The following is an 18,048-nucleotide window of genomic DNA, read 5'->3' as shown; positions in this document are numbered from 1 at the left end:
AAAAGATTTCCCCAAATGACCTTCCCCCCACGCTTCTCCCTCCTCCCCTTTCTAATCACTAACTGATCTGTCACGAGCTTACTACACTTCCCCTAGTTTCATACTTACACTTCTATATGTAATATTTCTATGATTCTTGTAAGGTGCACGAGGACTGGTGTTGGAGGCGTTTTTTGACATTTCTATCTCAGACACCAGCACGTGACCTTTTCTGAGTCCATGGGGGTAGGGATTTCCCTTAACTCAGGCATTCTCGGCACCTTAGGGTCTTAGCGGATTTTCTAGGTCACTGAGAGGTAAAGTGACCTACTTGCTTAACGTCTCACTGTACGTGTCAGAGACCGGCCTTCAGCAACGCGAGAGGTTCCCCAGACTCCGGGCCAGCACGAGCTGCCTCTCTTGGGCCGGCGCCGCACTCGGAGCCACAATGAAGCTACAGCTTCAGGGGCAATGGCCCGAAACAAAAAGCCACCGGAAACAAAGGTTACTTCTCTTATTTGCGGCTAAGGTTTCCTAGCTTTGATCATCAGTGGGATCAGCCGGGTGTGGTCCCCACCTGAGGTCGACCCAGGTGGAAGTAAGGACGAGGAGGGCAGCCCCTTCTGTCCGCCTTTCACGCTCCCGAAGCCCCTAGCTGTGTAAGCAGGAGTAGGCAGTACAGCTTCACCCATCCCCCCATCCTAAGGTAGGCGGGGGACTAGAGGAGGGCGGGGGAAAGGAGGATGTAGGGGGCCCCAGCCCCTCCAATCAAGACCAGGCACAAAGGGAGGAGTCAGGACACCTGCAGCTCCCCTCTCGCCCCCACCCCCCAGAAAACTTCTGCTTCCAGGCCAAAGCAAATTGGAGCGTCCCGGCTGGGCAGGGGCCTTTGTTCATTCAGTCCTTCTCAGTCCTCTTACACCCGTAGGTCCTCGCTGAAGACTTACTTCTCTAAAACACTTATCCTAGCGTGACTGGGCGTTATGGCTATTTGGGTCCAGGCTCCTCGCTAGACCGTGAGCTTCATGAAGGCGGAGACTTTATCATATCCACATCATATCTCCCCCTCCCCCCCAGAACCAGGTCCAGTGTTTTGTTCATTGTAGACATTTAATAAATATAGTTGCACGAATGAAAATCGCTATTATAAGATCTCGCAGGTTTGGCCCAGGGGTTCTCACCACTACCGTCGTCCCCAGCCTTGAGGGGGTAGGGAGGAGGGGCAGGAAGGGCGGGCTCAAGCTCGGGAGGGGTAGGGGAAGGGGGCCTCCAGCTGGTGCCGCCTTCTGGAAAGTCGCCCAAAAACCTCCAGCACTCACCCAGGGACCTCCGGGGCAGCGGACAGCACCCACCCAAGCCCAGACCCTGCAGGGACCGGGATTCCCGAGCCCTTCGATGAGGAGAGCCTGGGGCGACGCTAGCACCGGGGGAACTGGACTCCGAGGCAGTCGGAATCTGCTCGCATCTCGGATCTTCCGTCTTCCCGCGCTCAGCTTTGCTGGGCTTCAGGAGCTGTCCTCTGACTTCTTGTCTCGGTAGGGATACAGACAGGGTAGACGAAGTAGGGTTACCGGGGGAGGGGACACAGACCTGCCTAAGGCCGGGTACCCCACTCTGGACTACACCCACAATTTAAGTCCGGGAGATTTCTGCTCTGGTTCCGGCTTCTCGAGTCGTCAGGTAATCTTGCAAGTACCTGAGTCTGGAGCCTAGCCTGGATACGGGAAGAGAGGGGAAGGCAAGATACCGTGGTTTTGAGAAGGTTGGTTTGGGCCCCTTCAGAGAAGTTAGTGATCCTCTATCCCTACCCCCGCGCCCCTTCTCCCAGGAACAGAGAAGAATAAAAACGGAGGGGCTCCAGCATGCGAAGAACCCAGGATTCCAGGTTCCCAACTATCACCACGTGCCTCAGGTCCTTTCTTCCTCCCTTCCACCTCCTTTCCCACACCGTTAGGTTTCTTCTCTTTCCTAACTTCCACCTCTTCTGCATAAAATTCCCATTATCCTTACAGTTGCATTACTCCAAAAATCAAAGGATCTGGATCCTCACCATAGCAACGTTTTTCCCATTTGGTCGCCTCAGGTAAGTTCTCCGTGCCCATTTTCAAGAAGACAATTGATCTGGCATGATCTGTCTAATTTCACACAGATAGTAAATGGCAAAGCTAAAATTCATGTCTATGTTCTTTATTACAAATCCAGCACTCTTGGACATATACCATGAATGTATGCTTGGAGAAATGCACCAAGATTGTCTCCCAGGGATATTAAAGAGATGCACAGGAAATGCAAAAATCAGTCCTTGGCAGATCCAGGACTAGAATTCAGGTGCCCTGACCCTTAGCCTATGGCTCTTCATTTTATACCATCTACTTTCCTCAGGGCATGGTATGAAGGGTGGTGGGACTTGGAATGGTAAAGAGGGAGCTTCTGTATCATACACCCCATGGGGAAGCAGTGTTGGAGAAACTGGGAGAAGAAAAAAGACAAAGAAAACTGGAGAAGGGATTGTGGAAGAAAGAGGGAAGGAAGAGTCAGAAGGAGCTGAGCAGCACATGGACAGGCTGGACCATGGAAGTATATTGAGGAAAAGCCTATAGTTCAGGAATATGTCCATGGGGAAAAGTTGAGGGGGAGGGAGTGAAAATGAAAGAACTTCGAAAAGATGCAGAGTCCCATGTGGTGTCTCTGGGAAGATAAAGAAAACCTTCTAGCCCCTCTGTTTCTTCCTACCCTAGAGAATCAGCTCTACTCATCCTCAGCCCTGTATCTCTTCACTTGTTAAAATCCTTGAGTTGAGGGTCTTATACTTGTGCTTCCAAATGGTCTCTGGGAGTTCCTTGGAGCAGTGGGGTAGGGAAATGCTTCTTACTGTCTCCCCATTTTCTCAAACACTGAATGGAGATGGACAGCTTGAGGACCCCATCTGACTAGCCTCTTTGAGGCTCTGCTTCAGAATCTATTGAAAGATGGTTCATGGCAGATACAAAAATAGAAATCCAGAGTACAACTGATGGGGACTGGAGAAGGGGAGGATGAAATTAATTTCCCATCCAAGTCTGGGAGGGCTAAAGAATGGAAAGGAGAATAGGATGATGGTCCATCTCCTTCTAGACTTAAGTTGATTGAGAAGTTGCCAAGTTCATCTGTCTAATACTAGTCTCACAACTACATGCATGTAACTAGGTGAAACTGGGCATCAGTGTATCCCTAAAGACTGACTGCCCCTTATTCCTATTTATGGCTTCAGTATGATTTGAATTCTATTGCCTTGGATCAAGGTGGGTGCTAATTGCATTTAAATTCCAGTGAAAACTCTATTTTGAAAAGCAGAATGGGACATGGCCAGTTCAGAGCATTGCTAGAGACTGAAAATTAGCTTGGCTTAAGGCGTAGGTTGCCCCTTTCTCTGCCGCATCTGGGCCAATAGGAAGTGACTAGATGAGGCAGGCAGGATATGTTCAAAAAGGAGTGGGGAGGTGGATTCTTCAGGCTTCTCAAATACAAAGATCCTCTATGGATCTTTCCTGGAACCTTATAAAGACCAAATTTAATGGTCAATTCCATCCATCACAATAGAAAAACCAGAACCAAACTTCATTCTTATCTGTCTTACCTTGAGTGTGCTTTGTAACAGTCAATAAAAGACTGACCACGAGGGTAGGAAGTTCTAGGATCAAGTCCACCTTGGCTGCTTATCACATCCTCTCAGTGAGTAAGGCAGCTCTCTAAATTATAAGTTGGAGAGAAGGTGCCAACCACCTGGGACTTCCCTGTTCCAATGAAATCACCTGTCCAATCTCTTTTCTAGCTACATTTTATGGATGGGGTGTGTTCTGAAGGCCATTAGCCTGGTTTCTCCTGTTTTTGGCCAGAATTCTCATGCTTGAGTACTAAGTACTTCGATGTCAGGGAAAGGGGCTGTACTTCTTGAACTAGGAGGGAACACTAGGTGCATTTCCTTTAAATGATTACATCTTTTCCAGCTGAAAAAGAAACTTCCCATAAGAAAATAAAATGTCTTTTACTGAGGTTATTGGCAAGACTGATCATGACACCCATGGAGCTGGGAATGGAGCCATCATCCCTCTAACTCCCTATTCCTCTTCTTAAATTTCCTCTGACTTCCAAAGTTCTCTGTGAAAAGACTGGTTTTAGCAAAGGCTGATGGACAGGATGGGTGGTGTGTATGGGTGGTGTGTATGAGTTCCTCCCCTGGGACACAAGAGTTAAGCATGTCATGCTATACTTTGACTCACCAAGAGGCCTGAGAAAGAGGCAGGAAGTTTAACTTTATGCTTCACCTTGCAGACCTACCAAGACCCAGGCCAAGCCCCCCACTTCCTGAGCTCTGGTCCCCCCCCCGTGCCCAAGTGGGATCATAGTCCCACCTTTGGGGGGCATTGGGCACCAAAAGGTAGTTGATAAATATTTATTGAATTGAATAGCTGTGGAATTTGTTTGTGAAATAGTCATTTTCCCAGGACTTCTTCACTTTGGGCCCCCCAGAGTGGTCGGGAGTTTCCTCTCTGACTAGTCTAGATGCTGACAATGGTTGTGCCTGAGAGTTGAATAGACTAGGATGAAAGGCTCAGGTAGGCTGATGTCTTTGTTTTGTGTCAGGCTATAATTGCCAGGCAGCCTACACCCAGACAAGAGATTATTGATGGTTTAAGGCAAAGCCTTCTCCCCTGCTTTGGGAATGGCTGTGTTTTGTGTGATCTGAATGTTTGTCATATGGCATCCTGTGCTAATGGCTCAGGGGAAAGGAAAGGAGGTGTTGGTTATGGGAAGGAGGATCAGGTCTTGGGCATCCCTGACAAAAGGGCCTCCTTCATTCACCAGAAACATTTGCCTGGTATAGAGGGAAGGAAAATGCTGAGGCAGCAAGATGAGATTTTTCTGGAGTGGGAGCTGAAGAAGGAAGAATTGGTCAGTGGGTCTAGGGAGATGGGGTCTGTGTAGAATGAGTCAGATGGGATTCCATAGGCTGGGTGGCAGTCTAGACTCACTGGCTCCTCCCTACAGCTCCAGAATCTATAGCTGCTGAGCCAATGGGGCTGGATATGAAGCGCTGTGTGGTCTCCATTACATTGGGCCTGACTGTCTGCACAGTTATTACCCTGGTGCTGACCTTCCTAGCCACTACCACCACCCTTCCTCCAGGAACCAAGGTGATTGCATCCCACAGACCTCCCTAACCTCTTGTCTATCTCATCTCCTGCCATCCCCAAGGCTCCTAGATCTTTCCTTCTTTACCCTTAACCCCTCAAAATTAACAAAAAATTTCCTTTCCTGAACCCTAAAGTCCTTCCTTTTTTTCCTTCATTATCCACATTTCCTGTGAGACCGAATTTTTCCTTTCTGAGCCCCTAAACTCTATATCCTGATATCCTTCCCTGATCCCCATTTCCTCTTCTTTCTGCATCTCCAAACCCCTTTCTCCCTAAACTTCAGTTTCATCAGCCTCCTCACTTTTTCTGAGCCCCTCAAATCTTTCCTTTCCTAAAACCAGTCTTCCTTCTTTGATATCCCCATCCCTTCCGTAAGCTTCCCAAAATTTCCCTTCTTGACCCTCTCTCCTTATTACTTTCCCAAACTTCTGACCTCAAACTTACCATTTGGGACCTTCCCAAACCGCCTCCCCCCACCTACTCATCCCTCAGTTCGGTCTCGTGTTTGATGCTGGTTCCTCGCACACATCCCTCTTCGTATACCAGTGGCCGTCGGACAAGGAGAACGACACAGGCGTGGTCAGCCAGACCATGACGTGTGATGTGGAGGGTCTGTCCGAGGGCGGGAGAGGCAATGTGGACTTGGCACCCCACTGGGTCCGCCCCTACCCTTCCCTGCAATGCCCATGGGTCTCTGCTCACTCTGCCCCTGGGGATCCCTCCGCGGGCCGAAGACTCTCCGATCCTTCCCTGCCCCTGCTCCCATTCACTCCCCGCCCCACCTGAGCTCGCGCACATCTGCCCGGGCACCCACATGACTCCGCCTGCAGGCGACGGCATCTCCAGCTATGCTCGCAACCCAGAGGCGGCGGGAAGTTCCCTGCGGTCATGTTTAGACGAAGCGGTGAAGTTGATCCCAGCCGCACAACTGGCCCAGACACCGGTGTACTTGGGTGCGACAGCGGGCATGAGAATCCTCAGGTACTAGCTCCTCCCAGGGATACCACTCCCGATCCCACCCTTCCGGCACTCCTTCTCGAGCCTTCCCACCCCTTAGGCAGAAAAGGGGAATGAACAGAAGGAATAATTTTGGTGATCTAATGGAAAGAGTGCTCGGTGCAAATCTTGCCACTGACACTATGTGGATAACCTTGGACAAGTGACCCTAACCTTGGGCTCCTCATGTGTAAAATGAGAGGGTTGGAGTAGTTGACCTCTGAGATCCCTTCCAACTCTGGATTTATGATTCCCAGCTCCCAGCACCTTCTACCCGGCTACTTCTACTACCACCACCCAACTTATGAGCCCTAACTCTACTTTCTGCTTCCCTGCTTCAGCTCTGCTACTTCTTTGAGTGGCCATAGACAAATAGATGAACTGAACCAAATCATCTCTGAGATCCCTTCCAAGTCTTTGAAATGTACCTGATCTCTCTTGTTCTGAGAATTCCCATCCCTACTTACTCTGGGACTCTTCCCTCCCTGTCTCTCTGGAAAATTTCTTTCTCCTTTACCTTTTCTGGTCCCCTACCTGACAGATCTTGAGTATCGGAGTGGAGTAGAGGAGGAGAGGGAAATTGACTTTTGAACTTTCCTTTAGCCTGCAGAACCCAAAAGCTGCTGATTGGGTTCTGGCTGAGGTGGCTAAAACCATCCAGCAGTACCCCATGGATTTCCGAGGAGCTCGGATCATCTCTGGTGCTGAGGAGGGAGCATATGGTTGGATCACCATCAATTATCTCCTGGATACCTTCACCAAGGTTCTTCCCACTCCCTGATCTCTCTGAAGGCTCTGATCTCCCTGCCTGCTATCCTGGCCCTGGTCTTTCTTGTATCCCATCTAGCTCCTCAAATAATACTCCCTATCTACTCCCTCCCTTTAGAGCCCTTGATTTCCCCAGACCACATAGGGCTTGTTTTAATATTGCCTCTGTATGGACAGTATTCAATAAAGAATGGAGGCTGGATCCACCCACCCTCAACCAAGATGCTTGGGGCCCTGGACCTAGGAGGGGCTTCAACCCAGATCAGCTTCTTCCCCGGTGAGTCCATCGAAGACCCAACCACTGCCTCCCATTTCCGTCTGTATGGCTTCAACTACTCCATCTATACACATAGCTACCTATGCTATGGGCAGGCCCAGGCACTGAAGCAAGTGATCATGAAGATAAGCCAGGTGAGCACCCTGAAGAATTTGGGCATGGAGGAGATGGTGGTGCACATTGCTGGAACATTGCATAAGGGGAGATAGGGGATTCTGGCAGGGGTATCATAGGATTTATTCACAGGGGGTGGGAACAACATTTTTTAGTTTGGTGAATATACACAAGGTCCTAAGAAAAAATTTGCATAGCTATGACCCATCCTTCTATCTCCCCCAACCCCAAATTCCTGAAGTACTAAAGGAGTCCTTCTTGATAATCCTGGGTAATCCTGCCCTGCTTCAGGGGGATCAATTCAACATCAATAAATATTAAATGCCTCCTCTAGTTCTTTCACAAGAACTATGTAAGGTACCCTCCCTGCCCTTAGAAAGTTCACAATCTAGGAGAGACAGAGGACCACATCCAGAATGAAAAAGAATAAGTTGTATCTCTGCTCTATAAGGAGACTGGGGTAGTCATGTGGTATAGAATTCAAGGCCTGGAGTAGGAAGAGTCATCTTTATGGGCTCAGATCATTATATTTACTAGCTGTCTGATCTTACACAAGTCATATTACCTTGTTTGCCTCAGTTTCCTCATTTGTAAAATGAGCTGGAGAAAGAAGTGGCAAACCACTGCAGAATCGCTGCCAAGAAAACCCCCAGAAGGGGTCATGAAGAGCTTACATATGACTGTACAATAACAAAAAAGAGAAGACAGAAAAGGAGCAGATTCCTTGAGATCTAAAAGTCTTAAAAGAGACAGTAAGGTGTAATGAATTTAGAGTAAGAGGATCTCATTTCGGAACATGTTTCTGCTCTTATTAGCTGTGTGACTTCTCTGCATCTCAGTTCCTTTATTTGTAGTCAGAGGGTTGACTTTGTTGGTCTCTAAAGTCCCTTTCAGTCCCATTATTAGTCTATGAGACAGAGGAAAGCATACCTGGGGTCTTCACTTGGATAGCTGAGGGTCTGGGGTAGGGAAAGGGGGAGGAGGAATGTAACACCTATAGGAGGAAAACGATGAACAACATAGGTCAGAATATTGGACTTTGATGCAGCGAAAAGAGTCAGTTTGGAGGAAGTGAGGTTTTAGCAGGACTTGAAAGAATAGTGCATGAGTAGAAGCAGAAATAGGACCTGGAAACAAGGGGATATGAGATTTCTGGCTGAGTGTCAGTTGAGAGATGCCTGCTGAGGAAGGCTAGAGCCGACACAGGGCATCTGGCCACTGGGTAGCCATCAGTGATGGAGCTCATGAGATGTATACTCTTAAGGATGGAGTTTGCTTCCTTCAAGGAGATAGGGAGAGATGAGGGGATTGAACTGGCATCTTTGGGTATTCCCTTGCCCCACCTTGACACTTGATGAAGCTACACTCTTTTTTCATTTTATTTTTATTAAAAAAATTTTTTTTAAAGTTACACTTTTATTATTCTCCATGTCCTCAAGAAGTTGCAGAATACCCCTGGCCAGATCGAGCATCCCTGTTACCACAAGGGCTTTCAGAAGAGTGTGATGGCCCAGTCTATCTATGATAGCCCCTGTACATCCTACCTGCAGCCAAGTGGCTTCGACTTGAACCAGGAGATGACATTGATGGGCACAGGCAATGTCACCAAGTGCCAGCAAGCCATCAGAGCCATATTCAATTTTACTACCTGTGGTCCCTATCTTCCCTGTGCCTTCAATGGCACCTACCAGCCCAACGTGAGCGGTCAGTTCTTTGTAAGTCAGGGTCCTTGGGAAGCAGGGGTGATGATCTGGGGCCAGGGGAAGAATGTCAGCTGGCTGAGGTCTCCGGGGACAACCACGCAAGGCTGCCTTTCCCAGGCCAACTCTCAGGCTGGGGTAGTGCAGCAAGCATTTATCTAGCTCCTGCTGGGTGCAGAGTAGTGTGCTAGATACTGAGAAAAATACAAGGTTTTATTTACATACATAGATTATCTATTTCTAGACCAGTGATGAGACAGAGCCAAGCCATGCACATGAATGACATTAATGTACAATGAGAAGCTGTGTGGTGCAATAAATGCCAGACTTGGGAGTCAGGAGGTCTAGCTTCCAGTCCCTACTCAGGCATATACCTAAAGGGGGATCATGAGTAAATCAGTGATCTTTCCAAACCTTAGCTTCCTCTTTGGTTAAAAAAAAAATAAGACAATATTTCTACTGAGAGACAGTATGATGAATAGAGAGCTGTTTAGGAGTCTGAAAGACTGGCTTCAAGTCTTTTCTTTGTTATATCCTGGCTAAGAGACCCTGGATAAGTCATGATCTCTTGATGCCTCAGGTGGAGATGGTGTTGACCTGCATTGTTAGAGGAAGTTTCCTTCCAAATGAGGTGTTGTTAATTTTATAAGATAATTTTGTTTATTATTTTATTATTAATTTTATGTAATAAATGCATTAGAATGTAAAAAAGCAAAGAGCTATATGAGATCAATCCACAAGCTTTCTCCACTTACTATGTGCCAGTGTTGTGTTAAGCAATTTCATTGATTAGATAAGAATGTAAGCAGGTTGGGGTAGCTAGATAGTGAAGTGGTTAGAGCACCAGCCCTGAATTCAGGAGGACTGGAGTTCAAATCTGGTCTCAGACACTTAACACTTCCTGGCTGTGTGACCCTGGGCAAGTCACTTAACCCCAATTATCTCAGAAAAAAAAAAGAAATGTAAGCAAGTGAGAGATGCTGGTGGTAGAGAAAGAACATTCCATGGAGTGGGAAAGGCATGAGCTCACAGAGGCAGGACCACAGGCCAGGCTGTGATTAATAAATATAAAGGGGAGGAGCATGAGAGAGGGACACAGAGAGAAGGAAAGGAGGGGGAGAAAAATTAGAAAAGACTGCAAAGGCTTTGAATGCCAGGGCGGAAGAATTTGAATTTGACTCTGGATTATAGGGAGCCACTAATGTTATATCAGGAGCATTCCCAAGGAGGGAACCCCTACTGACTCACTGCTTCCATTTGGGTAAGCTCTTGGTTTTTCCTGGCCTTGCTGATACCCCATCCTCTGATTTTTGTCCTACAGGCTTTCTCTGCCTTCTTCTATACCTTTAATTTCCTCAACATCACTTCAGGGCAATCTCTGTCAGAGGTCAAGAACATCATTGAACAGTACTGCCACCGGAGTTGGAAAGATGTAAGCTCAAAAATAAATGAGGGTGGGATCCAGGCTCCTGGGAATTCCTGGGGAACCACGCTGATTTGTGTGGGTAGAGGGGGGCTGCTGGGTGGGTACTGATCCCCAGTAGCCAGAGGCCAGAAATCAGAAGTCAGATTTAGATACCTGGGGAGTCCTTGTCAGCTGTTAGATGAATTTGAAGTCTCTCATTCTTGTCGCATAATATAAGGGGAGGTGGTACTGTCTGATTATGAACAGCCCAAATTTAGAATCTGGACAGTCCTTAGACAGAGCAGAACCACTAGCACCAGGGCCCCCAACTTGTCCGACAGCCTGTATTCTTTCTACCAGCCAAGCCTGGGGCATGCTTGTCCATGGAAGGGAGAGGCAACAGTCTCCTCCCCACCTCAGGACAAGCTCTCAGATGGCCCTGTCCACTCATCTTCAGGTGACTGACAGTTATCCAAAACACAAGGAGCAATGGCTACAAGATTACTGTGCTAATGCCAATTATATCCTCATACTCCTCCTGGAAGGCTACAAGTTTTCCGAGAAGAGCTGGACCTCCATCAGGTTCCAACAGAAAGTGAGTTTGGGTCTCTGGTATGGGAAGGGACAGTTGGAAGGATGACCTCCTACACTATGTGTTAAGGGGCTAGAACCCTGAACTCTCAGTTCTCTTGATTGCTCCCTTTTAAGTTCCTTACCTAGGAGAGCAAATGCAATATTGGTCTGAACCCTGAAGTTACTCCCCTCTCCACACAAAATAGACTATTTCTATTTTTTGCTAGTAATTGGCCTTCTGTGTGATCTGAAAATAAATCAATAAACATTTATTAAGCCCTCACTATGCTAATCACTGAGAATATGGGGGGGGGAGGGAGAAGCAAAAGATGATCCTTAATCTCAAGGAACTCACCATCTAATGGGGGAGACAACAAGCTACATATATTATTTGGTATGTATTTCCAATATACACATTGGGGGAAAAAATCAGCAGAAGAAAGGCATTAGCATTAAAGATTGGGAAAAGCTTCCTCTAGAAAATGATATTTTAGTTAAGACTTCAAGGAAGCCAGGAGGCAGAGATGAGGAGAAAGTATTCTGGGCATGGGGGATAGTTAGTGAAGATGTTCCGAGTCAGGAAATGGAGAGACTTGTTTGAGAAACAGTAAGAAAACCAGTGTCTCTGGGTCACATAAGAGGGGCAGAGGATGAGGTGTGAGGAGGCCGTACAGGTGAGGGAGGGAGGGCAGGTTAGAAAGGATTTTGAATGCTAAACAGAGGATTTTATGTTTGCCACGGAAGGCATCTGGAGCTCCTAGAATCGGGAATAATGTAGTCATATCAGCATTTTAAGAAAATCTCTTTGACAGCTGAGTGGAAGATGACCTGAGGTTGGGAAAGACTTATGATAAGGCAAGCAATAGTCCATTCTTAAGTGTTCCAAGGTGGTAGGGGTTAGAAAAGAGAAGGACATGTATGTGAGAGATGATATTAAGGTTGTGGCAATAGATGGGTTATTGGGAAGGGAGAGAGAGTAAAAAGTCAAGAATGACACTTATGTGGGGAGCTTAGGTAATTGGAAGGATGGTGGTACCCTCTGTATTAGAGGGAAGTTAGGGAGAAGGGAAAATTTACAGGAAAAGGCAATGAATTCTGTTTTGGACACATTGAATTTAAAATATCTATGGATATTCAATTTGAGATGTCCAGTGAGCAGTTAGAGATATGAGGTGAACATTGAGATGATAAGCAAATTTGAGAAACATCAGCATGAAGAAGACCATCAAATCCATGGGAACTGCAGTTTGTTATGGGTTATTTGGGGATTAAGTGTATGGAAAATACACTTAGTACCATTCTCCCCGCTTCATTTCCTCCACTCCTGGCCTCTTCCTGCCTATGTCAAGTTGATTGGCACAGGTCTGCAACAAGGGAGTGTTAGGCAGGAAGCTGAGGCTGGAGAAAACCCAGGTTTGGGGAGGCAACAGGAGGGAAATCCACACATTCTTCCTGAAGAGAAGGGCTTTCAAGGAGGCTTTAGGGAATACCAAGAGAATGAGAAGGGCACTGATATCTGAAGTCAAATCCTGTAAAATCTCTTGTTTCTCCTGCCTTCTCTTTCATTTCTGCCCAAGTCTCTGCCTTTCCCCTTATGACCTCAAGCAAAATGTGCAAACAACCTTTCACTTTGGATTTAACAGAGACGAAGTTAAAGTTTTCTTGTAAGGAACTTTTCCTAGGAAACCAAAAAGCAACAAAAAACAAACAGGAAACATAGGAACAGCTGTCTAGTGGGAGGACACAGGACTCTGATCCACAGAGAAGAAGAAGGGAAGTGAGACTTTCTGGTTAACTAGGAGGAGCTAGGGGTTCCCTGAGTCCAGAGATCCTATATTTAGAACTGGAAGGTACTTGAAAGGTTATCTTGTCCACTATCATCATTTGATGAGGAAATGAAAGCTCACACATGAGAAGTGTCTTCCTACAGAGGTCATAGATCACAGAGTAAGGATTTGAGTCCAGGTTCTTGTGTTCCAAATTCCATAGCTTTCTTTAGGTGAGAGATTCTCTTTAATTCTCTTTTTTTTCCTTTTAAAAATTAATGCTTTTCATTTTCAAAACATATGCATAGATAATTTTCAATATTCACTCTTGCAAAACCATGTGTTCCAATTTTTTTCCCTCCCTTCTCCCCACTCCCCTAGCTGGCAAATAATCCAATATATGTTAAGCATGTGCAATTCTTCTATACATATTTAATTCACTCTAATTTAGATAGGGGGGGTGAACTAGATGATTTCGGGGATTCCTTAGAATTTTGAAATGTCGGAATCCAATACTTAACGTCAGAATCCAATACTTAACGTGCAACAAGAAAATTGGATTTACACACATATATTATATCTAGGTTATACTGTAACACATGTAAAATGTATGGGATTGCCTGTCATCTAGGGGAGGGAGTAAAGGGAGGGAGGGGAAAATCTGGAAAAATGAATACAAGGGATAATGTTATAAAAAATTACTCATGCATATATACTGTCAAAAATTATAATTATAAAATTAATAAAAAAAGAGAAAAAAAAAGAAGAATTTTGAAATGACCCCAATTTGGCTTATGTCTTAACTGTTCTCTCTCAAAATGCATTCTTATTCTGCAATGAAAAGATTATTGAACATAGCATTTTCACTCTTTTTATTGTTGTTTAATTGCATTTTTTTCTCATTTTTTCTGGTTTGAATGGATTTTTCTTGTGCAGCAAGATAATTGTATAAATATGTATTCACAGATTGAATTTAACATATATTTCTACCATGTTTAACATATATTGGATTATTTGCCATTTAGGGGAGGGGGTGGAAGAAGGGAGAAATTAGAACATAAGGTTTTCAAGGATTAATGTTGAAGAATTATCCATGTATATATTTTGAAAAATAAAAGCTTTAATAATAATAATAATAATAATAATAATAATAATAATAATAATAAAAGATTGTTGGATTTGCAGTCAGAGAAGCTGGATGTGACTCCTGGGTCTTCCTTTTGCTAGTTGTTATGATCTTGAACTAGCCATTACTTGACCTCTCTGAGTCTCATTTCCTTTATCAGTAAAATGAGGATAATCGTACTTGTACACCAATCTCATAGGTTATTGAGAGACAGAGAAATTTTGCAAAGTATTATTTCAATGTAAAATAGCTAAGTGATGCAGTAGAGAGTGCTGGATCTAGAGTTAGGAAACTTATTTTGTGAATTCAAATCCAGTTTAGACACTTATTAGTTGTGTGACCCTGCAAGTCACTTAACTCTGTTTCCTCTGTTCCTTATTTGTTTAAAAACATAATAAGCTGCAGAAGGAAATGGCAAGCCTCCAGTCTCTGCCTGGCCTTGGTCTGAGTTAAATGGCACGGAGAATTCCCTTAGCAATAATATACCTCTGAACCAAACACAGTTTTAGGGCTCAGGATAAGAGAATATGGTTCTACCTTCTCTGGCTGCATAGGTGTTCTCAGGCGCAGCCTCCACTCTAATTCCTCTATTCCTTGGCCAGGCTTCAGAGACAGAAATCGGCTGGACCCTTGGATATATGCTGAACCTGACCAACATCATTCCGGTTGAGGCTCCTGCCAGGGTTCGGACCCAGAAGGAGGGACCCTGGGTTGCCTCCATCATTTTCCTCGTGCTTATCCTGGTGCTGCTGCTGGTCCTGCTGCGGGCAGTCTTTCTCTGAGGGAACTCTCCCTGACTGGGCAGAGGCCCAACTTCAGGGATTTGCCCTGTCCCTATCTTTCTGCCTCTGGCTCAAGAAAGGGTCATTTTCGGCACCTGGCCCTGGAGGCCAAGGTGGCTACTGGATGGGGGCAAGAAGGTGGCCCACGAGTGCCCTGATACTTCCCATGTTTCCCACGTTCTGTGTCTCTCTCCTGTGTGTACCATTCCAGCCCAGTTATCATTCTCTCTCATACCTCGCTTATCCCATTGTTGTCACTGCTTGGTTCCCAAAGGTCCCCTCACCATCCTCCCGTTCTATTTATACCGTGAATCTTGGTTAGGGGAGAAAGATTACGGGATTCCCACGCAATCAAGACCTGGCTTTCCCTGGGGAGACCTTTCCTAAGACACTGTATACTCATGTAAACACATGTGTGGGTCCAGTGGAATGATGCTCTAAAGACCTGCACATTGAGGGCTCAGGATCCCCATTTGGAAATCTGAATTAAAGATAGGATTGTTCCAGTCTAGATGTCTAACTGTGTAAGCAGGGGCTTTGTGGGGAGGAGAAAGGAAGCCAGATGCCTGATTCATGGGACTGACTGCTTGACTAAAGACCCACACACAGCAAGCTGGGCCTTCCATCACCGCCCCCTCACATGAGTGCCTTCAGTCATGGGCAAGGGCACAGAAGTTCCCAAGGTGGTGAGAACACCTTCTGCATAGCATTCCCCTTCCCAGCACAAACATCTTAACCTACCCACTACCCAGGTCAGGGCACTGGCCCGAGACTAGGGCAGAACATGAAAGACCTTTTACAGTAGAAGAAAAGAAGGGAAGGGAATGAACCTTGTTTGAATCATTGGGTTTGGCTCAAAGTGTGAATAAAATACATACTGTTTAGTATAGAAATTTATCTCACTGTATAGGAAAGGAGGAGTGGGAAGAGAAAAGGAAAAGGGGAGGATAACAGAAGGGAGGGCAGAAGTGGAAGGTGAAAGGGTAAAAAAAAAAAAAGGGAAGAACTGATAAAAGGGAGGGCAGATGGAGGAAGGTGGGGATCAGAAGAGATTAAGACAAGGAGATGAGAAATATTCCCTTGTTGAGGAGACCAAAGCCATGGGGAGAGAAAATAAGGAATTATTACTTCCCACTGGAAACTCGATGATTCATAGAGCCTTAGAGCATCCAGCACATTAATTTCTGAAATCCTCCTCAAGTCCCTTGGGCCTCCAACTCTTGTTCTTGTGTTCTCCTCTATCCTTCCGAGTCTGTCCCCCTTCCCTGTTTTGCTGTTGGTATCTACTTGGAAGGGGAGTGTTAGGTTAGAGTGAAGGGGGGGGGGAGTAATCTCTGATGATTCACACAGAGCTCCAACCATCCAAAACAAGGGGGAGTGAGGCATTGTTCAGGCCCAGGTGGTTTCAAAGGTACAGTGATAGGACTGGAAGCTGTGCCTGAGTAACACAGAAATGTGGCACAAATTGTGGCATGGATTCATTTATCTTCTGCTAAAAAATTCATGTTCTGACTAGGGTGCTGAATCTTAGTGGGATTCCTTGTCCCCAAAAGATGCCATCTGTTTAAAGAATGCAGTAGAGAGGAGGCAGAAGGTGACTACCCTTTGGAGGGCAACTAGGAATCTTTACGGATGGCTGACTATGTAGATCAAGGACTTCATCTTTTTTATGTCAAGGGCCACCTTTGGCTGTCTGGAAAGCCTGTGGGCACCTTCAGAGAAAAATGTTTTAAAATACATGAAATGAAATACATAGAATTATAAAGGATATTAATTATATTAAAATAAAGATTTTTTTCCTACCCAATTTCATGTACCCACTGAATTCAACCCATGATTTCAGGTTAAGAACCACATATAAATGATCCTCAGGAGTTTAAACCTAGGTTTTCCCATTTATTGTGTGGCATTAGCCAAATCACTTAACTTATCCGAGCAACAATTTCCTTCTTAATAAAATAGGAGGTTTAGACTTAAATCTTCAAGGTCCCTCTCAGCTTATAAGTCCTATGATACTTTCAACACCAACTATGAGAGCCAGTCTTCTCCACCAGGGCTTTCCATATTTAATCTTGGAGATTTATATCATTGCTTCCCACCAAAACAACAACCCCATAATGAATAGGGCGGGACTAAGCTGGTGGGTTCTATATCTGCTCTTGGCAGACCAAGACTGTTTTCTCAAGGCACTTGAGAAGGCTGGGGAGAATTCACATCTGAAGTACTATATTAAGTTCTGGCTGTAATAGTTTAGTAAGGTCATTGATATATAGCAGAATGTGAATAGAAGAGTTTTCCAAATAATAATAATAATAAATAAATAATAAAATATATAATATAATATATAGTAAAATAATAATAATAAATAGCATTTATCTAGAAATTTAAGTTTATGAAATGCTTTTATACATATATTATCTCATTTGATCCTCACAATAACCATGTGAGGTAAATACCATCATTATCCTAATTTTATACTTGAGGAAAGAATGCCTTGAGCCCTGATTTCCCTCTCTGCCTCTACTTAGTGCTCTTTTATCTGCAGAGCAATCAAACCTGTGGATCTTAAGAGTCACTGATTTCCAAAAAGTTTGGTTCTCATATTGTTGGGGTATGACCAGGAAGAGCTCTTAGTGCAATAGAAATTAAGCTCCCTATGCACCAAATGGGAATGAACATACATTTATTTTTTCGAGCCACTGATGCCCCATGAAAATCAGACAGTGTTCAATAAGAACTGGGAAACTTGGCTGTTAGAAAGCAATAGGACTGGACTCCAGTGAAAACTATCCTAGACAGTGCTACCCTCTTGTGGCCTGAGGTATGCATGACAATTAAGAGAAGGGAAAACAGAGAGACAAATTAGGAGCAAGGAAGAGAAAGGAAATAGATAGGTGTCCTTGGGTGTTATCTGAATTGGGAGCAAAGAATTCTTCATAAAGAGTCTGTGACAAACAAGATGGGGGGAGTCAAACATGGTCTGATGCTGACTCTAGATTTTGGGAGAATATGTTAAAAAAAAAAAAAAAGACCAGAAAGGACATAGATCATATTAACATCAATTTAGAACTGCAAGGGATGTTAAAGATCATCTGGTCACAGAATCACAGACTTTTAAGTTGGAAGGGACCTCAACAGCCAAACTATTTAGCACACCACTTGGCCTGTTTTAGGTGCTTAATAAGTGTTTATTGATTGATTGATAGTCTAAACCATACCCCCCAAAAAACAATCAGAGCAAGTCTAATATTCACCTCTTTTACATGACAGCCCTTTAAATACTTAAACAGAACTATCACGTCCCTGCTCTTGTCTAGACCAAGTAACCCCATTTCCTTAACCTGATCCTCATGACATAGACAGAAGGCTTTTCATCATCCTGATTAGA

General features: G+C 45.0%; 1 protein-coding gene across 8 annotated transcripts; it reads left to right on the top strand.

Annotated features, from left to right (window-relative positions):
- The first annotated feature begins 1,227 nt into the window (after positions 1-1,227).
- LOC141555781 (ectonucleoside triphosphate diphosphohydrolase 8-like) lies at positions 1,228-15,173 on the top strand. Of its 8 annotated transcripts, none has more exons than XM_074288997.1 (12): positions 1,240-1,514; positions 1,992-2,062; positions 4,825-4,911; positions 5,008-5,153; positions 5,646-5,763; positions 5,984-6,134; positions 6,753-6,912; positions 7,095-7,328; positions 8,748-9,023; positions 10,330-10,440; positions 10,871-11,008; positions 14,481-15,173. In XM_074288997.1, exons 4-12 carry the CDS (start codon positions 5,034-5,036, stop codon positions 14,658-14,660), a joined length of 1,488 nt encoding a protein of 495 aa, XP_074145098.1. In that variant the 5' UTR covers positions 1,240-1,514; positions 1,992-2,062; positions 4,825-4,911; positions 5,008-5,033; the 3' UTR covers positions 14,661-15,173. The 8 variants fall into 8 exon arrangements, with proteins under 8 accessions (XP_074145095.1, XP_074145102.1, XP_074145098.1 ...); XM_074288996.1 differs by lacking the exon at positions 4,825-4,911 and adding an exon at positions 4,291-4,396; XM_074288995.1 differs by lacking the exon at positions 4,825-4,911 and adding an exon at positions 2,182-2,307.
- The last annotated feature ends 2,875 nt before the right edge of the window (positions 15,174-18,048 follow it).

The sequence above is a fragment of the Sminthopsis crassicaudata genome, chromosome 2 (genome assembly GCF_048593235.1).
Source record: "Sminthopsis crassicaudata isolate SCR6 chromosome 2, ASM4859323v1, whole genome shotgun sequence".
NCBI lineage: Eukaryota > Metazoa > Chordata > Mammalia > Dasyuromorphia > Dasyuridae > Sminthopsis > Sminthopsis crassicaudata.
Note: the sequence above shows the minus strand (reverse complement) of the source record. Positions and strands in the feature narration are given on the sequence as shown.